Source organism: Xenopus tropicalis, chromosome 1 (assembly GCF_000004195.4).
Source record: "Xenopus tropicalis strain Nigerian chromosome 1, UCB_Xtro_10.0, whole genome shotgun sequence".
In the NCBI taxonomy this organism is placed as follows: Eukaryota; Metazoa; Chordata; class Amphibia; order Anura; family Pipidae; genus Xenopus; species Xenopus tropicalis.
The window spans coordinates 105,553,072-105,574,887 of NC_030677.2; the positions used below are offsets into that span (position 1 = coordinate 105,553,072).

A 21,816-nucleotide genomic window follows, 5' to 3' on the forward strand; every position below is an offset into this window, starting at 1 on the left:
AAGTAAGTTGAAAAAAAAATATGCTATAATAGCATAGAATGCTATGTTATACGGCTATACAATATGCCAAATAAAGACAAGCAATATGGCACCTTCTTCTTATACATAATGCAAGTAGACAATTATTATATGTGTGTTATAATCTTAGAAGCCTTGAGAAAGGTGACCTGTATCTAAAAGATATAGTGAAATTACAGTCAGAACACCATATAACCCTCTAAAGACCTGCGCCGTCTGCCCAGAAGTTATGTGGTCAGTTTCTCTTTCCTTTTGTCTCCTGTATCCATCTAATTAGACTAAATAATGGTCCATTCTTGCATTAAAAAGGCTTTTCAAGTTGCAGTGGAACCACATTTAACTTTATTGCCTGCTTCTTCATTTGCTTGCAGGCCAATTACATTGGGGGAAAAGTAATAAAAGTTCCAAAATTTGCACAGAGTCTAATAAATTACTTCTGGTTACTTGGGACATAAATTGTAAAACACGCAAAAAGGTACAGGCTTGAATGCATATTAATTAGAAGAAGACCAAAACAGATTATTATTATAAAAATAATCATAAAACTTAAGACTGATCTACATAATTAATCTGCTTTCTGGTTGCTGACCTAAGGGTAAGGTTGGGTTATAAGCTGTGAGTTTAAAAAAAAAACAAGTGCACTATATGTAAAAAGGAAACCAGTTCCATTAAAGTCAGTGGAGAGTGGTTAGCACCTGTAAACGCAGATATGAAGGTATCTACCGTTACCTTTGATCAAGCAATACTGTTGTGTAAATACACAATAGTGTTGCTTTATCAAAGGCAAGGGTAGATACCTGTGTTAAGTTTGCTGTAGGCCAAACACCGAAACTTCCTTCTCATTTTAAAATGCACAAAGACTGCAAAGAAATTGTGTTTACTGGATTAAGTAAAAACCTACCTTATTGCTAGTTTATCCAGAGTAAGGCAAAAAACCCCTTTTGAAGCCTCTCTAATTTGGGGGAAAAGGGGGAAAAAATCCTTCCTGAATCCAGTCCCTGGATCGGCTTGCAACTATGAGCTATCGTTCTTAACCCTGTATTGTCAGTTTGTCAAGACCCCACTGCAATGATGCCACATCGCAGATAGAATTAATTGGGCTGCATAGTTTTGTGTCATCTGCAAACACTGATACATTACTTACAATACCCTCCCCTAGTTAAATACAGTAGTAGCTTTGGGCCTCTTATTAGTATAGTCTTGCTCAGGGCAACTGTATTGAAAATACCCTATGCTGTTGATGTACAAGCATTGGAGCTAACCATTAACATTCTGCTAAATTGCAGCAAGTTTAGGTACACAGAACAACCGTTCGGATGTTTGCTCTCGTTTTCTAATAAAAAACTGATCAAAACTAATTTGCTGACTGGTTGCTATTGGAAACTGAACCAGTGCAAGTTGGAACATATGTTAGTTAATGAGCCAGCTCTTCCTTTGCTGTTCATTGGTCTTCCCTTTTTGTTAAATATCTAATTGTATGGATGCTATAGAAAATGCAGGATGATGGTAACATTGGTCATAATCTATTTACACTTTGGCTTTCAGGCATCATTCTGTAATCTCCTGGCTTGTGAAGGTGGGTGAAGTAAGTAGGTCAGTGTAGTATGTAAATTAGTTACACATTCAGCATAAAAAATGTAGACACTATGGCCAGTGCCACATTTATTGTAACATCCATTTAAATTCAAACTTGCCAGGCATATCAGCTTAGAAATGACAAATAAAAGCATTTCCTTTACAGACAAACAAGTTACATTCCCACCCTCTCATGACGAATTCATGATGATAATCAACCTTCAACATCAATAATACAAGTATCTTCCAAGTCAAGCTTCCCTATTCAGTTCCCAGCAGCAGCAGCAAGCTAAATGGAGAGTGCAGTTAGCAGTTCTGCAGGCCATCACAGCTTTTTCCTATTAAAGATTCTGAAAGGCATGGTATCTCTCTTTTGGTAGAGAAATGGTTAACAAATGGTTAAGGGTAATATTAGAGGTCTGCGAGGGGTGTGATGGTGAACTGAATAAACCTGATGCTTACTATATCTGATGTCCCATCTTTTTCTCTAACACATACTAAAAAGAGTAGAGAGCATACAAGTCCATGACCAGTATAGCTGTATAATACACATTTATTAATTCAGCCATAAGTGTTAAGCTATGTTACCCAAACAATACTTGCATTTGCCGGTGATCTGGATATAATTGCAGTATTAACAAGATCACTTAGTTGCTGGGATGGCCTGTAACTGTAGATGCTTGAAGCATAAAAGGAGGTGGGTCTGGGTGACAGTGACTGAGTGTCAAAAGGCAAAGTGCCAGCACACAGGCGGAAAATCCAATAATGATTTTTGCAGAGAAGGAGAGATGGGGGGGAGAAGATGCTCGAAAGATAGAGGGGGATGCACAGAAACAGTTGGGAAGGAAGGATTGCAGAGTGAGGGAGAGAGACAATACATAAGAAATATAGTGGAGAAGAGGAAGACAGAAAAAAATCAAAACATGGTTAGGTGCGTGTGGGGGAGAACCCAGAAACAGACCCAGAATGTGGCAAATGTTATCTTGCCTACCTCTCTCATGCAGTGAGGATATTATTAAAATAGACTCTATTAGACTAATTGTGGGTACATGAAAAGCATCAGATAAACATAACAGAATATATCCTGATTAGTTTTCATAATCATCTGCCCTTTCAGTAACAATATGCAGCCCAATTTACCATTTGATGACACACTATCTGTGCCCTTCTTCTTTCAGACACATCTGAGTGTTTAAATTCTTGTTCCTCTTCACCAACTCCTCTCCTTTTTACTGTTAAACACCCCCGCTGCTTTGGCCTCCAATCTCACACACAAGGATCTGTAAAATCTCATTACTGGAGACACTTGTTTGCATAAAACTCAACCAGATTCTGCATAATTTATTCTCTTTATATAACTAGATAGGAAGCTTGGAGACATTTGTGACGTACATTGGGAAGGCAAGGGGAGCAAAGCAAAAAAAGAAGGGGACATGGTGAGAAGGAGCGTAGCATGCAGAGCACTGTGAGAAGAAATAGAGGGCAAAACGACAACTTTGCAAAAGCAGAAAATGTCACTATGTGTGCATTATGGGAGATAGTGTATTGGAATTTACATTGTCTCAGCTTAAATAGGCACCTCTATAATGAGCGGTGCTGTGTATTCAGAGTGACGGATACCCATCGAATAAGCTGGTGCATGCCTTTTATGCTGATTCACTTTCTCCGGGTAGTAGGAACCAGGTCCTGGTGTCTTCTGTTCTGCCTTGGAATTTGGCTGTCTTCCTTGCATAGAGAAAGCTGGCCCCCGCTTCAAATATCTACTCGGGTCAGTTTGCTGGTAGTGAGCTGGACCAGGTGTCCCAGAAAGATCCTCTGAATGACCTCCATGCTGGTATTTCCCAGAGAGGGTGAAGGCAGGAGCACAGACTTTCGCAGTAGCCCTGGGCCCCAACACTGGGGGTAGAGAGTATGAGTTGGGTGCTGGTACACGATCCATGGACCTGTAACGTGTCCGGGATCCCATAGAATAAGATGGGAATTTACGCTGGGTAGGGACCGTGCACTTCTCTGGACTGTATGTTCCAGGGCCAGGGATATCATTCTTCTTGTCTGTCAGAAAACAAATATGCATTAATACCACATTACAGATAGAGTAAGAGCAGAAAAGGCCCCAGAAATGTAGGAAGCTAGGTTTCAAAGTTTCATATACAAATAACAATGAAGCATCATTACCGTAATAAAATTCTTTTGGCCCGTGTTCCCCCCAACTTTACATAGACAAAAAATAAAATAAACAAAATAAAAATACACATATTAAATATAATAAAAGTGTGCAATAAAGGTACAAGTATTTACAATAAAAAATGCAATGAAGTATTTGAGATTGTGCAGGTGCCCTAAACTGAAAAAAAAACTGCATAGCAGGGGTTTTAATCGACTTGATATTGTTAACTACATCTGTTCGCATCCTCTGGCATGCTTCTGCTGAAGGTGAGACCTGTGAGTCGTAGTTTCAGAACAGATAGATGGCCACAGGCTAGACATTTTTAATGGAGAGGAGGATCTAATTATTGCAAAAGCACATAATCAATACTTTAACCAAAGACATTTCAATGGCCAATGGGCTATTTGAGTGTCTACCCTAAATCCTACCATTTAATACTGTATAGTAATATAATAAAGGAAATTATATAATAGCATGGACATGATAGTATAAATAGTAATTCAGTAAATGAGATCATTAGAATCACATTTAGTAGTTCAACAATGTATGTTGTACACCAAAATCATTATATAAATAATACCCAATATGTTCTGCACAATTTACAAATTTATCCTCATCATCTTATACTAGTGGTTAATCATCCATCAGCAATCTATTATTCTATTCAATTCCCAGCAGATATAGGTAAATAAGAGATATAAATTAAACATATTGGTTGAATGTAAAGGGCTGGCATATGACAGATATGATATATGGGCTGATGGAGATGATCCAGTTTACAATTGTGGTTGAATGAAAGTTGAACTATGCTGGGAGAAGATGTAGGGCACATGCAACTTTATGGGCTGGGGTGGGGAGTGATGCACTGGGCTGAGAACACAGTATCTTTATGGGCTGGGAGAGAGATGGACTACGCTAACAGACAGTGGTATACATGTACCCCAGGGGCTTTAGGAGGGCTGTAGCATATATATAAATCTGGGGGCAGGGAATGGGTAGAACTGGGCTAAGGCACCATACTGTATATCTAAGCCTTGGGGCTAGAATAGGGTTAAACTGAGCTAAGAGAGAGAAGTTGAAGTACAGCTACCACTGATTGCTAGCTGAGACCTGTACTCAGCAAAGGCAGAGGAGACAATACACATATACCCGTGGGGGGCAATAAGGGGATGGACTGGACTCATGGTGAGAGGAGGCAGTGTACAAGCAATGTTGGGGGGAGGTTGTTCAGGGTAGAGAAAAAGAGAAAAGTACTGTACACAGTACTGTATACCACAAGTTGCTTAAGGGGTAATGTACTGATTCTAGCATAGTCTGGGCAAAACATAGCACCCACAGCACATAGTATTTACGGGTCTGATGTTTGAAAGCAGGCAATTGATTGCTTTCTGTGGGTTACGAGACCTGACGTAAGCTTTTTACCTACTATTACATTACATCATGTAACCTCTGTGCCTCAGATACCAAGCTTGGCAGGTTCTAATATATATGAATTGAAATTATAGTACAGGTATAGGATTATTATCTCGAAGGCCTGGGACCTGGGGTTTTCTGCATAAGGGGTGTTTCTGTAATTTGTTAAAGAAACGCTGAAACACAAAACATTTTACACCAGATAGTATTGTTTTGCTATCAACATGGATTGACCAAAGCTTACTTAACATCAAGTCTTATTATTATAGATAAAAATAATGAAGAATTGTCTAGTAGGACAATATTGGAAATGGCATTGCCAAATTTCTTAGAATTTTGCAGTTTCTGAATAATAATAAGGGCCCTTATGATAAATGGCTAGAATATCACAAACCCATGATAAACAGCTGTCTATTGAATGCTGACAGTGTTGGTTCAAAAACAGAAGTGGTGGATCTGGAGCAGGCTGGACATTATGCTCTACTCTTAACTTACTAAGGGCTGTGACAGACGGGGAGATTAGTCGCCACACAACAAATCTCCCTTGTCGGGGGCGAAATGCCATCCCACTGGCTAGAATGTAAATTGGCGGTGGGGTGGTATACGCGGCACCGAAATCACCAAAGTTTCCTCTCAAGGCAACTTCGCCGATTTCAGCAAATCTCCGCACCACGTATGCCATCCCACCGGCGATTTAAATTCTAGGCAGTGGGATGGCATTTCGTGGAGATTAGTCGCCCGGCGACTGTCGTCTGTCACAGCCCTTAGGGCCTGCAAAGCACCAGTGGCACTGGTAACCCCCTCATTCATATAGTAATACAACTTTCTCCATACTACATAATTTGTAGAGCCCAGACCATACTGGGCCCATGGCACACAAGGTTAGACTCTGCTGGCTTGTTTCTGCCAGTCGAAAATTCCTGGTATCTGTTCAAGCTTTGTGCCACTGAAGTGACCGGCAACTGCTGGTGACAGGTGGCTTTGCTTGAAAAAGCATTTTGCGTTTTTGAAATTCATCATTTAACTTGGTCAGGCAGTTAAAACAGTTGTGGCTTTTCTGTGCCATAGTATACATTATATGCCAGTGGAGCAAATGTCTGGCTTGCCATGGGCCTATGGATACATTTCCTAGTATCAGAATAAATGGGGTGAAATTATTAAAATAACTGATAATTCTGGTGGAAATGGCTTGAGCATGATACTTCTCAGTGTGCATAATATGTGCAATATCCTCTTTTACATCAAGTGTCTGTGATTGGAATGGTTAACTCCCCATGTGCAATTTTGATTCAAGTGAATGTTAGATTGTGCCATTGAATTATTTACATTACATGCAATATTCTATATTTATTTTATTGTTTTGGTTTCTTACTATCCTAGTAAATACTTAAACCTACTTGGTTGCTAGCACTGTTCATATTAGCTGTTAAAGTAGGCATATAGCATAAGTTAACCCACCCCCAAACTTGTTGCAATCATGAATACTATATGGTGCTAGTTTCACTCTAGGTTAAAAATTATAATTGTCTTTAAAAATGGCCCCTTTCTTGGAGTTCCCCATATATCCTCTCTGGTCCCTGTTTTAAATGAGGGGTGTCCTAATGGTCCCTGCCAGAAGCACTGTATGAGAGAGATAGCCAATTACAGCCCTGCAGTCACACAAGCAGAGATTGACTTCCTTATCAGGTCAGCCTAGCTGCTGATTGGTTCCTATTCTACAGTGCTGTGTGCTGATGGCTTCCCTGCACATGCTGGGAAAGGACACAGTAGGAAGTGGAACAGAAATGAGAAATTCTTAATAAGTCAGAATTACATCTTTTTAAACACATTCTTAATATAGTTAAAAGATAATAATGTACTGGCATTTTCTTGTTCTTCACACCATAGGCCCGATTCACTAAAATGCGATAAAAATTATCGCACGCTTTTTTGCGTTAAATAAGTCGCGATAATTAGCATGCGATTCACCATAGTATTATCGCGTGCGTTAAGTCGCCATTTTCGCATGCGGTATTTTTCGCGCTAGTTTTAACGCATGCGTTAATTTCCGCGCTGAAAAGAATACGATCGCATGATTCACTATAACTTAGGCGCGCTAAATATCGCATTCGGCTATGCGAAAATTAACACCTACTACAGGCAGGTGAAAAATTATAGAAAAGTACAGTAAATGAGTTTTTGCCAATAAAATATGGACTTACAGTGTTATTTATTCAAGTATGGGTCTTTTTACTCAATTTTATTAAAGTCTTGGCATGTATGGAATTTTGCTGCTATTATACAGTACAATAGTGGTAAAAATTTAGTTGCCAAAATATACAGTACAATAGTGGTAAATATTTAGTCGCCAAAATATACAGTACTATAGTGGTGAATATTTAGTCGCCAAAATATACAGTACAGCAAAACAATCCGCCAATGGCAAAACGCATAAAAAAATTTGCCACGCGAAAATTCCCCACACGTCCAAAAATTGACAAAGGCTTCAAAAAATAATAGTCGCGGGCAACAACTTGCGTTAATTAGTACGTAGCGTATTTTCTGCCGAGTGTGATAACTCTAGCACTTCTTTTTTTTTTCTTACTTATATTTTTATTGGTTTTTGGGGTTTTTTTTTTGCAAATAAACATTTATACAGCACCTCTCTAGCACTCTGTGCTCTCCCAGGGCAAAATGTCGCCAATTTTATGCTGCCGATTGACGCGTGCGTAATGTCGCGACAATTAGCGCATGCGATAAATAGCGTGCATGCGAAAAATACCGCACACGCTATTTATCGTGACAAAAATATTGCATGAAATACCGCGCGTAAAATAGCGCAAGTATGCTTATAGTGAATCGTGCGAAAAGTCGCGAAAATTAAGACGCGATAAAAATTTTAACGCGCGCTATAAATAGCACACGTTTTATCGCACTTTAGTGAATCGGGCCCCATATCTCTCCTTCAGGAGATCTGAAGATAGCACACACATGCCTTCCCATAATTAGGAGCTTTCTGGATAATGGGCTTCCGAATGAGAAATCCTATACCTGTAGATATCCTCCTCCATCCTCCTAATCCTCCATGACATAATTTTCCCACCTATTAAACTAAATATTTTTAGTTTTCAGGTTCTAGCGTTATGCTTCCCTCTTGTGGGCACAATGTGAGTTTCAGTACATTCTCCAGACTATTTACTGTAGAAGTATGAACTGATGCTTTTAGGAGACTATTTTAGGTTACTGATTAAGGTTTAGTATTCTTTCTTTGTTTATAGAATAGGCTGTGTTTGTATACACTGTATATTCACAATGACAAGGATAAAGAAAGGCAAGGATGTAAAGTGGGCATAGATATATTCACTGTGTGATAAAAGAGGTTTAGAGCAAATATACACCTATACATTGATATGATATGGTTGGTGTAGCAACTCAATGATCTTGGATTTGTGACTAAAAGCCCTGTTTTTAAAAATGTATGAAAATGTAAAGAATGACTTACTAAAAAAACACAGGCATTGAATCCCCCCCCTTTTTGCAAATAGTTCTGTCATACCTGCAGATCTTCCACGGGCTAACATGGAGTAGGATGGTCCTGCACTGCGGCCAAAGCGGGTGAGACTGGCATCCACATAATATCTAGGCCCAGGGCTAGAATCACTCACATGTGCTAGAAAGATGATAATAAGTGTCAGGCAACTATGAAGGGTAATTGGAGGTTTCAAAGACTTAAGGTGGCCATATACTTTGGGATCTTCTCTCAATATGCACATCTAAGGTGGGCGATATTGGGCTAATTTGATCTAATTAAAACGGTGAGCATAGGTACTGTCGGACCAAAGACCACATTAACGATCCAATGCGGTCCCCCGATAGGACAGAAAATAAAACCCGCCCAATCAAAATCTGGGCAATTTTAGTCCAGACGTCAGTGATGTAGGCTCGTTGGGGTGCCCACTAAAAAATACACTGGGAATCCTTGAAGAGAATACGTACTGAATATACAAATTTATAGCTATGCACAAGTTAATAACTTAATTTACAAAGGTAAATACAACTGTAGGGGTGCAAGTAGAGCTTTTCTAAAGAGAAGCTCACTTAGAAACCTATAGAAAATTAGCTTGTTTCAGTATATCCTTAATATATACATATTGATTGTTAAATTTTATTTTATTGGTTTTTAGTCATATGTACAAATTCCTACCAGAGTTGCTTGGCCTTCCATGGAAAGAATAAGCTGGACTGGAGAACTTTGTGTAATCGTGACTTACAAAACCCACAGTAGGTGGGAGGTTGTAACGACCAGGACCTGGACCTGGAATGAAAAAACAGAAATAATTGGTGCACTAAAACCAACAGCGAAAGATAAGGAATAAGGATAGAAAGGAAATTATTCTAAAAAGTTGTGACTGAAGCAGCAGCAGGCCAATACATAGTCACAACTACTATATATTATTTCACATACCAAACAAGGAAATAATGCATGTAAGCACAGGCTCACAGATACCCAGTGTTTAAGTCAGTTTATCAAGCCCTTTTGATACAAGAAGGTGCCAAGCCTTTTGGACATGCACTCATCATATCACATGATAAGTAATATACAGTAAACGTGCAGTCGATTAACAGGATCATACAAGAGTAAAGCAAATCAAAAGCAGGAAAGAAGATGAATTATGTAGTCAAGGTATCCTTACCAAACAAGGGGAACCCATTTGATATATATAATTATGGCTACATGGAGAGAGGTAAACAAAAGGGACACACTAATGTCAATTTCTTGTAACTCACCAGTCACTTTGGCTGCAATGACAGCAGTCTTTCTGTCTGGGTACTCCTCCATTCTGTGCAAAAAGAAAATCTAGTAGCACACTGTTCTTTTTTTATCATTAATTATCACACCAGTGACTAGGAAATGCTAAAATGCAAGCTCTGTCGCTTATTTAGTACCCTTAGTAGAAACAAGAAAAATAGATGGTGTATCCTAGGTGTTTATTTGGCACTTTGCACGTCACAGCTCTGGTAATGTGACCTGAGGATGTTCTCATACATGTAATCTTATCTAGTAGCTATCTTACCCACTCCCCCCTCCCAAACACCCCCATCATAAACGCATAAACAAAGGTTCCAAGCCACTGGTGCAAGACAAGCTCCATTATCACAATTAGATCTGGATTAGCCTCTCTTGTTGTACTGTATATTGTGCTAGGAGGCCTGTACAATAAAAGTAGAGGTATGAAATATTTAGCATGATAACCTTTGTGGGACAATGAATAGTTGAAACTGAATGCTTCAATCAACGTGCAAATTGTAAGAAATTTTTTAAATGCAACAAACATTACTTATTCTCCTATCTATGATCCTCTAAATTTGCTTGTGTTCCTATGTAAAATCCTTTACGCTTCCTAGAGTCACTGTATTCACCTATTTTGGAGCATTTTCTGCTTTGGTTTCAGGGGTTAATGCAACTCCCGTGTGGTGGTGTAACTTTACAAGGCATTTAGCTAATGTCAGGTCTTGCCAAGTCATTATGTAACATATTATGCAAAGATTTAAAAGAATAAAATAGAAACTTCACACAAATTTAACACAGATCCTTGTTCAATATGGAATCCAGGATGCCAGCAGTGCAAGCCTGCAGTGCTAACCATGGTTACATAGTGAATTATGCAAAACTAAACAAGAAAACAGTACAATAGTGCATTAGGGCAAGATGAATTCTGCTTGCAGAAGAAGGCACATGTTGTGTTGCTTTTGCTAAATGTGGTTACTTTCACATGAGGTTAGCAATATCTAATCTGTAATAGTCAGAGAATAAGTAAGCTAATGAACAACATTCATTTTAGTTCCATTATTTAAGAATCAGAAATTTAACACAGTACAAACGGTTTAGTATATAAGTATATATTATATACAGTGGAGGAAATAATTATTTGACCCCTCACTGATTTTGTAAGTTTGTCCAATGACAAAGAAATGAAAAGTCTCAGAACAGTATCATTTCAATGGTAGGTTTATTTTAACAGTGGCAGATAGCACATCAAAAGGAAAATCGAAAAAATAACTTTAAATAAAAGATAGCAACTGATTTGCATTTCATTGAGTGAAATAAGTTTTTGAACCCTCTAACAAAAAAAGACTTAATACTTAGTGGAAAAACCCTTGTTTGCAAGCACATGGGTCAAACGTTTCTTGTAATTGATGACCAAGTTTGCGCACATTTTAGGAGGAATGTTGGTCCACTCCTCTTTGCAGATCATCTCTAAATCCCTAAGGTTTCGAGGCTGTCTCTGTGCAACTCTGAGCTTGAGCTCCCTCCATAGGTTTTCTATTGGATTAAGGTCCGGAGACTGACTAGGCCACTCCATGACCTTAATGTGCTTCTTCTTGAGCCACTCCTTTGTTGCCTTTGCTGTATGTTTTGGGTCATTGTCGTGCTGGAACACCCATCCACGACCCATTTTCAGTTTCCTGGCAGAGGGAAGGAGGTTGTCGTTCAGGATTTCACGATACATGGCTCCGTCCATTTTCCCGTTAATGCGAATAAGTTGTCCTGTGCCCTTAGCAGAAAAACACCCCCAAAGCAAAATGTTTTCACCCCCATGCTTGACGGCGGGGACGGTGTTTTGGGGGTCATAGGCAGCATTTTTCTTCCTCCAAACACAGCGAGTTGAGTTAATGCCAAAAAGCTCTATTTTGGTCTCATCAGACCACAGCGCCTTCTCCCAGTCACTCACAGAATCATTCAGGTGTTCATTGGCAAACTTCAGACGGGCCTGCACATGTGCCTTCTTGAGCAGGGGGACCTTGCGAGCCCTGCAGGATTTTAATCCATTGCGGTGTAATGTGTTTCCAATGGTTTTCTTGGTGACTGTGGTCCCTGCTAATTTGAGGTCATTAACTAACTCCTCCCGTGTAGTTCTAGGAAGCTTTTTCACCTTTCTCAGAATCATTGACACCCCACGAGGTGAGATCTTGCGTGGAGCCCCAGAGCGAGGTCGATTGATGGTCATTTTGTGCTCCTTCCATTTTCGAACAATCGCACCAACAGTTGTCACCTTCTCTCCCAACTTCTTGCTAATGGTTTTGTAGCCCATTCCAGCCTTGTGCAGGTCTACAATTTTGTCTCTGACATCCTTGGACAGCTCTTTGGTCTTTCCCATGTTGGAGAGTTTGGAGTCTGCTTGATTGATTGATTCTGTGGACAGGTGTCTTTTATACAGGTGACTAGTTAAGACAGGTGTCCTTAATGAGGTGGACTAATTGAGTAGAAGTGTCTAACCACTCTGTGGGAGCCAGAACTCTTAATGGTTGGTAGGGGTTCAAAAACTTATTACACTCAATGAAATGCAAATCAGTTGCTATCTTTTATTTAAAGTTATTTTTTCGATTTTCCTTTTGATGTGCTATCTGCCACTGTTAAAATAAACCTACCATTGAAATGATACTGTTCTGAGACTTTTCATTTCTTTGTCATTGGACAAACTTACAAAATCAGTGAGGGGTCAAATAATTATTTCCTCCACTGTATGTATATAATACCCACACTCATAACATAATCATTTGGTCATTAACAAATTCATTTTTGTACACGTTTAACTGATCAAAAGAGAAAAAATTGTTTACTCACTCTTGCAATTAGTTTTAATTATACACAGAACAGCAAAACTAAATCTAAGGTAGAGATCAATGTAGTCCCTTAGGAGCTAAAAGAAACTTTAGTCTGATCCCCAATGATCCCCAATGTAAAGCCTTTCAGAGTTCACATAATTTTTAAGTAGAGTGCTACACCTTGGTGTTTTTTTTTTTGTTTTTTTTGCTGACAAGCATTATTGTTGTAGGGAGCATAGAAAACTTTCTTTTTTCTTTCACAGGAACAAAGCTTTAGTATAAATTAACTCCTCCTTCCAAAATATAATACCAAAATATTTCCTTAGACAGGGTATTTAGTCACAAGGGATAATTTTTTTCTTTTATGTCTGGAAAATGTCTCTTTTGGAAAAATCTCCCTGGGTGGTTGGAAAGAGTCTGCCATTTTGGATCTCTCTTTGGGTGCCAGTTGTTGGCTGTTCCAGGGTCCTAATAGTAAAAGAAAGAAAAACAATGAGGAGATGTTTCTGGGACCTACAATAAAATGTTTTAGTCACCTACCCTTATTTAACAACACTGATAGTCTTCATAGAGCTATGAGATAATCCAAATATGTGGGGTTACACTGACATGTAGTTTAAAGAAAGGCACCAGTGAATCATCACTTCTGGGTACAGCAAGTAAATGTCCAATCGGTAAGGCTCAACTGGCAATCAACTGTGCCATATTAGTTTAAGACATGTGGTCCACACAGCAATTATTAACCCATTGTTGGTCTGGTAATGGAACCACTTGTGCAGTGTCATCAACCCCATAGTTTAAAAGGTAAAATGTCACTCAAACTGCCCCATCAAGGGAGCCACCATTCAAAAATAGCATCTTTGTATCCTGGGTCCACCCGTAGAGATATTACCATCCTATGTAAAGCATATAGCCAATATGTTGAGACACCTTGCTGGTGTCACACTTAAGCCCAATGTTGGTAGTTTTGGATGGAGAGGCTCTCTACTTCTCTATACATTATGAGGTAGGGCTAATGGAGGCAGAGAAGTTCTTGAATACCAGAGCTTACCAATATCAGGTTAACACAAACCTTGTATGCTATATTTACAATGGTAAACAATTTTTTTACATTTTGTTGCCAATTTTATCATCATGTGCACAGAACGACCATGGGGGTCACCTGTGCCCCCTCATATGCATGCCTACATCTGAGGAATTGGGAGGAGGAAGAGGTGTACCCCAAATGGCACAGGAGGGGCAAGGGTGGCCCTTTAGCTCTGATACATAAATAATATTTTTATACTATGAAAGTGTACCTCGGAGGAGTTGCACTCCTTTGTACAGAAGTTAAATAACAACAATAACAAATAACAAAGAAAAACCTCCTTAGCTTTATTTAAGAAAATTTAAGAAAAAAATTTGTAAAAGAAAAGTTGCACACCAGCAAAAATCATGTTGTTTCATTAAATTTCCATACATCTTGAATGTTTTAATAAACTGGGAAAGTAATTAAAGGTGCTTGAAATAATTTCCATTGATTTAACTTGCAAACTTTTTACAGTTTTTTTTTTTAATAAATTCTAACTATTCAAGGTTTCAGAAAGTATGCCAGCTCAATTTTCGATAAATCTGTTCTGTAAAATACAATTGTTTTCAATAATTTCCTTAAGCCTACGATGGACCTATGAGGATGTGCTGAGCAGGTTTCCTAAAATGTGCAGCACAGAAGATGCACTGGATAGAATAGCTATAAGGCATACTTTGCTATTTTTACACTTTTAAAGAAATAGATTTACTATGCATTGTTCACCATTTTCCTATGGAGTGACATCTGTCCTAATGACATATTTACTTAAAAAAAAAGAAATTCTGTATGCAAAAAAAATCCCCAATATATTTTTGCACACATATGTAATTGTGGCGGTATAAAGTGGCAAGAACTATACAAAATGTATGTTTTTAGTCAACACTGAGAAAAAAAAATGAGAACACCTATATCCTTTATAATAATAACATTGCAAATTGCTTTCTATAAATTAAGAATAAATTAAGTAATTCACGGACCCTGGTGCAGTTAACAAAGTGCATTTTCGGATGCAATAGCCATATTTTCCCCACAATGCTCAGTTTTTCTTCAAAATTCATTCATCATTGTGTGCACAAGGGGGCATTGTGTGCTGCGTCAGATTTTCCAAAATGGACACAATTGCTAGTGCACTTTGCTGTTAATCAAATATTTTCATTGTCTTCCTGGTGTAAGTTCCAGTGTTTGCTCAAGTTAGTTCCAGTGTTCAGCATGTGACGCAGGGCACTGGGGGAACTCAGGAGTTACTTCCTGGTCAGGAGAAGACAGTAGCTCCAGGGTATACTCAGGCCCGGATTTGTGGAAAGGCCCAAAGGCCCGGGCCTAGGGCGGCACAAATTGGGGGGTGGAATGCTGCCCCGCCGTACCAATATGCTGCTCCATTACGAATGGGGGCGGCCTCGGCAGGCAGGACTAAGCACAATTATAAGTAACGACTAACAGAAGGCAGGTAGGACTAAGCACAATTACAAGGAAGTACGTTAATGAAAGTACCTTATGAAAGTACCTTAATGACTTTAATGAAAATCGTTTTAGACGCAACTCACTGGAGAGAAAAGTGCTTATTACTCACAGCGTCAGATGTTAATTAGCCCTATAATCTTGTAAATGATACAACTAACATCTGACTATAATTTTTTAGAATTTAATAACAAAGTAGATGTTTATGACAAAAAGGAATATTTTATATTGAATTTAATTATGTCAACAAAATTAGCAACAAAATTTACACTACTGATTTATAATTCCTCTGGCCTTGAGCAAATGGTTACTGAAGCCATGCGGGAGTTCCTGGGCTCCAATGTGGTTTCTGTGACTGCGGAGACTTGTTCCCTCCCTTCCAACCTTCTCACCCCAATATAAACACATGACACAAGAAAAACACACTGATGCCAAACAAACCGACATTAAATGGCCAAGGACTATCCCCGCCTTTGCTGTGACATACCACAATTTATAAGCATATATCAGATACATTTCCTTTTTATTAAGAATCAGAACCTGAAAGAAAAACATAAACATGTGAATTAAGCGAGCTTACTGGCCTAATAGTTCACTAGCTAGACGCGCTTAAACAGGGAGGGGGGGAGGGAGATGACACTCCGTGCTGCAGAGGAGGTGAGACGCTGCAGAGTGAGCTGGCAGGCAAAGGGGAGGGGGGGGGGTGAGCAGTGACTCTTTTCCCGCCCAGTAACCTGAGCAGTTAACTCTTTGTGCACTGGAGGGAAATAGGCCCTGGCTAGCTCCACAGTCCCTCAGCGCTTTCCTGATTTACTTCAGTGCTGTCCAATCTGATTACCTTGGCTTTTTGCCCTGATTGGGTTTTTGGAAAAAATAAAAAGCTTGGCAGATTTCATGTTATCTTCAAACCTAAACCATCATTACAATAGGCCTAATAAACAAACTGTCAAGTTACGAAAAGGCAAGATCTTTATTGTATCATGTTAAAGTCACCCTAACATTAAAAGCATAACCATTCAAGCCTGGATTTTTACAAAGGAACAGGCCTAGGCCCAGGAGTCCAGTCCCTAGAAGGCTGTTAGGGTATGAAGTCAGGCAGGGGGTTGGGGTGTAAGCAGGCACAGGTCTAGGGGTGCACCACCTTCAAATATGGGCAACTACTCATGGGAGAGGGGCCCCTCTGTATAGTAAAATAAACAGATATTTATAGAGCCAGTGTTAAACTGTGTGACAGGGGCAGGTAGGTGTGAAGTGCGGGGCCTCAGCGGCCGGGTGCCCTAGGCTGCTTCCAGTCAGCGTGCATGCGTGTGTACATTTGCATGCGTGTGTACATTCACGCGCATACATGCTGGCAGCGAGGGGAGGGGGAACGGTCTGAGTGTGCTAGGATAGGCGCGACACTCCAGCTATTACCAGTAAGGAGTGGACTGTGGGGGAACAAGGTCACTGCCTCTTCTGCCTACTAGTTAAAGCCCTGCAGGTGTGTAGGGGTTAAATTTAGGGAAACCTACACTGGCGCGCAAAATATTTACTGACCTATAAGCATATTAACTAATGGAATCATTTATATGACCTGGTTATTATTGAGCAATTTAAACTGTTTAAATGAGTTATCTCCTACATGAACTTTTAAGCAGTGAAATGACTGGTTATTAGGACCCACAGCAAGATCCCTGGGCACCCAAACTTTGGGAACATTCCCTAACATATATTGCAGCTGCTTATCAGTCAGAGTTCTGCTGGGCTCCCTATAGTTCCTGGGTCTGTTTCCTCTATAGTTACATCCCTGGTTTTCAGTAAAATCATGTGTAAATCTGTATCATAGTTACTGTAGCTGAAAACACATCCCTCAAGTTTAGCCTTTTGACCTACTTTTTTAAAAGTCGCAGCCACAAATGTTCCAATGTGTCATCGCCCTTACTTATGTAATCTTCTTGCAGGTATTACATTTTGCTTTTGTTATAAATAAGCACTGCAAATGGTATGTATTAAACATGTAGAGCTATATACAGTGGTGTGAAAAACTATTTGCCCCCTTCCTGATTTCTTATTCTTTTGCATGTTTGTCACACAAAATTTTTCTGATCATCAAAAACCGTTAACTATTAGTCAAAGATAACATAATTGAACACAAAATGCAGTTTTTAAATGAAGGTTTACATTATTAAGGGAGAAAAAAAACTCCAAATCTACATGGCCCTGTGTGAAAAAGTGATTGCCCCCCTTGTTAAAAAATAACTTAACTGCGGTTTATCAATTTAAATTTTCAATTTCAATATCAATTTCTGTAGTCACCCCCAGGCCTGATTACTGCCACACCTGTTTCAATCAAGAAATCACTTAAATAGGAGCTACCTGACACAGAGAAGTAGACCAAAAGCACCTCAAAAGCTAGACATCATGCCAAGATCCAAAGAAATTCAGGAACAAATGAGAACAAAAGTAATTGAGATCTATCAGTCTGGTAAAGGTTATAAAGCCATTTCTAAAGCTTTGGGACTCCAGCGAACCACAGTGAGAGCCATTATCCACAAATGGCAAAAACATGGAACAGTGGTGAACCTTCCCAGGAGTGGCAGGCCGACCAAAATTACCCCAAGAGCGCAGAGACAACTCATCCAAGAGGCCACAAAAGACCCCAGGACAACATCTAAAGAACTGCAGGCCTCACTTGCCTCAATTAAGGTCAGTGTTCACGACTCCACCATAAGAAAGAGACTAGGCAAAAACGGCCTGCATGGCAGATTTCCAAGGCGCAAACCACTTTTAAGCAAAAAGAACATTAAGGCTTGTCTCAATTTTGCTAAAAAACATCTCAATGATTGCCAAGACTTTTGGGAAAATACCTTGTGGACCGACGAGACAAAAGTTGAACTTTTTGGAAGGTGCGTGTCCCGTTACATCTGTCGTAAAAGTAACACAGCATTTCAGAAAAACAACATCATACCAACAGTAAAATATGGTGGTGGTAGTGTGATGGTCTGGGGTTGTTTTGCTGCTTCAGGACCTGGAAGGCTTGCTGTGATAGATGGAACCATGAATTCTACTGTCTACCAAAAAATCCTGAAGGAGAATGTCCGGCCATCTGTTCGTCAACTCAAGCTGAAGCGATCTTGGGTGCTGCAGCAGGACAATGACCCAAAACAAACCAGCAAATCCACCTCTGAATGGCTGAAGAAAAACAAAATGAAGACTTTGGAGTGGCCTAGTCAAAGTCCTGACCTGAATCCTATTGAGATGTTGTGGCATGACCTTAAAACGGCGGTTCATGCTAGAAAACCCTCAAATAAAGCTGAATTACAACAATTCTGCAAAGATGAGTGGGCCAAAATTCCTCCAGAGCGCTGTAAAAGACTCGTTGCAAGTTATCGCAAACGCTTGATTGCAGTTATTGCTGCTAAGGGTGGCCCAACCAGTTATTAGGTTCAGGGGGCAATTACTTTTTCACACAGGGCCATGTAGGTTTGGATTTTTTTTCTCCCTAAATAATAAAAACCCTCATTTAAAAACTGCATTTTGTGTTTACTTGTGTTATCTTTGACTAATAGTTAAATGTGTTTGATGATCAGAAACATTTTGTGTGACAAACATGCAAAAGAATAAGAAATCAGGAAGGGGGCAAATAGTTTTTCACACCACTGTACATTAGCTCAATATAACGGTTTCCGTAAATACATTTATTGTGTATAACAGATGGGCAAGCATCCACTACTCCCAAGCCCCCATGCATTCTAGCAAAAGCTACTGAATGCATACATTTTGTTCTAGAGTGCTGAGAAATTGTAATCTTTTCCATTATTTATTTTTGCATTAAAGTACATTTTCATTTATGCAATTAATGGTAAAAATACAGGTTCACAAAGTTGTTTGTGGGGGGTGACAAGACTTGACAGCAGGAAAATCAAAGTTACCCAGTCCTTTAGCAGCACTGTTGGAGTACATTGTATTAGATACATTATTTGGCAAATTACTAGAAAATAACGTGTATGTCAATCAGCAGAATGGGCTTTACTAGCAGAAGTAATTTTTCATTATTGATGAGTATGAGTCTGACTGATTCTAAGCAGATCTAGGAGAAATCTAAGGGTAGGGTAGATTAGTCGATCCGCCAATCAGAAGGAAGCTTCCTAATAGTCTTACAAGCTGAGCATGTTCACTTGGTCTGGGTGTCTGTGCAGGAATAAGGCATTATGGGAACTTTCTTTACACAGCTCAGCGTTTTTTCTTCCTGTTTGGCTTCTGATCATCTGAACAGGTGAAATATGGGGAGACTTAACCCTTTCACTGCCAGCCGTTTTGAACAAAGCGGAACTTCTACTGCCAGACAGTTTTTGAACATTTTGCACTGTTTCGCTTTAGGGGCCTTTCCTTGGGGGAACTTTTAGTTTACCCAGGAAAACAATATATTGTTTTTTTCAGGACAACCTAAGCTTTTAAAATATGGTAGAATTTTTGTGTAATTCCAATTTTGTAACAAGATATAGGCTTCTAAATGTCTAAAAAATGAAAAAAAATTATATTTTCCATAATATAAACACACATACCAGAAACAAAAATTATTTTATGCATGAAAATACACCTGATTTTGAAAGTCCCATGTCTCCTGAATGTGCCAATACCAAATATATATAGTTTTATGGAGATTTCTCACATGTATAGGTCAAAAACTCCCAGCAGTACATTACCAAATTTCCAAAGCACTGCTCCAGAAAGCTGCATACTTTAGATTTTAAGGCCAAAAATTCCGCTAACAGAAAGTTTATCCCAGAAAATTTTACATTTTTAGAAAGAAGAGATTCTGGGGAATACAGAATAGGCACAACTGTCTGTCTACTCCAAACTATCAAGTCGTAATGCTTTCCTAAAGTTATTGGTTTTTATCAAAATTTGTGAATTTTTTTTAAAATCGCTTCAAAGCTTCCAGTCTATAGTATCTTAACTCCTAAAGGTCATAAAGTAACCAAATAAAACACCCTAAATATGAATGCCAGGGGTCTACTGAACAGTTTGATGCCCAATATGTATAGATTTAGCTAAGTATGTGGCATGTAGGGGCCCCAATGTGAACATACACCCATATGTACTGTCATTTCTGTCATTTCAGCTTCTGCAAAATCAACATTTACATCATTACATGTGGGATAAAGCTAGTAAAAAGTACATTCACCCCAGAAAGCCATATATTTTTGGAAAGTACACATTCCCCCGAATCTAAAATGGGTACCCATGTCTTTCTACTCCACAGTACCAAGCCGCAAAGCTTTCCTAAAGTTGGCAATTTTGATAACATTTCCAAAAATCCACTCAAAGCTTCCAGTTTCCAGCATATTATCTCCCACATAGCATTAGGTACCAAGATAAAACACCCTAAATATGAACGCCAGGGGCCCACTTAACAGTTTGATGCCCAATATGTATAGGTTTACCTAAGTATGTGGCATGTAGGGGCCCCAATGAGAACATACCCCCATATGATCTATCATTTCAGCTTCTGCAAAATAAATACATTTACATCATTATATGTAGGATAATGCTAGTAAAAAGTACATTCACCCCAGAAAGTCATATATTTTTGGAAAGTACACATTCCCCTGAATCTAAAATGGGTACCCATGTCTTTCTACTCCACAGTACCAAGCCATAAAGCTTTCCTAAGTTTGACGATTTTTATGGCATTTCCAAAAATCACCTCAAAACTTCCACTATGCAGCATCTTATTTTCTACAGGTCATTAGGTACCAAGACAAAACACCCTAAATATGAATCCCAGAGGTCTACTGAACAGTTTGATGCCCAATATGTATAGGTTTACCTAAGTATGTGGCATGTAGGGGCCCGAATGTGAACATATACCCATATGTACTGTCATTTCTGTCATTTCAGCTTCTGCAAAATCAACATTTACATCATTACATGTGGGATAAAGCTAGTAAAAAGTACATTCACCCCACAAAGTCATATATTTTTGGAAAGTACACATTCCCCTGAATCTAAAATGGGTACCCATGTCTTTCTACTCCACAGTACCAAGCCATAAAGCTTTCCTAAGTTTGACGATTTTTATGGCATTTCCAAAAATCACCTCAAAACTTCCACTATGCAGCATCTTATTTTCTACAGGTCATTAGGTACCAAGACAAAACACCCTAAATATGAACCCCAGAGGTCTACTGAACAGTTTGATGCCCAATATGTATAGGTTTACCTAAGTATGTGGCATGTAGGGGCCCCAATGTGAACATATACCCTTATGTACTGTCATTTCTGTCATTTCAGCTTCTGCAAAATCAACATTTACATCATTACATGTGGGATAAAGCTAGTAAAAAGTACATTCACCCCAGAAAGTCATATATTTTTGGAAAGTACACATTCCCCTGAATCTAAAATGGGTACCCATGTCTTTCTACTCCACAGTACCAAGCCATAAAGCTTTCCTAAGTTTGACGATTTTTATGGCATTTCCAAAAATCACCTCAAAACTTCCATTATGCAGCATCTTATTTTCTACCGGTCATTAGGTACCAAG

General features: G+C 39.1%; 1 protein-coding gene across 1 annotated transcript; it reads right to left on the reverse strand.

The window, feature by feature from the left end:
- Positions 1 to 1,673: 1,673 nt before the first annotated feature.
- On the reverse strand, positions 1,674 to 10,164 carry odf3l1 (outer dense fiber of sperm tails 3-like 1). The gene is made up of 4 exons (XM_018097136.2): positions 9,941 to 10,164; positions 9,357 to 9,467; positions 8,709 to 8,822; positions 1,674 to 3,645 (listed from the first exon to the last, which is right to left on the reverse strand). The coding sequence occupies exons 1-4, from the start codon at positions 9,990 to 9,992 to the stop codon at positions 3,161 to 3,163; spliced, it is 762 nt and encodes a 253-aa protein (XP_017952625.2). The 5' UTR covers positions 9,993 to 10,164; the 3' UTR covers positions 1,674 to 3,160.
- Between the last annotated feature and the right edge of the window lie 11,652 nt (positions 10,165 to 21,816).

Bases quoted from the DNA above. Each gene is read 5' to 3' on its own strand.
- odf3l1 (XM_018097136.2), bottom strand. From the start codon at position 9,992: ATGGAGGAGTACCCAGACAGAAAGACTGCTGTCATTGCAGCCAAAGTG. The intron at 9,468-9,940 runs GTGAGTTACAAG...TTTTCATTCCAG, and splicing joins CATTGCAGCCAAAGTGACTG to GTCCAGGTCCTGGTCGTTAC. The intron at 8,823-9,356 runs GTAGGAATTTGT...TCATCTTTCTAG, and splicing joins TGGAAGGCCAAGCAACTCTG to CACATGTGAGTGATTCTAGC.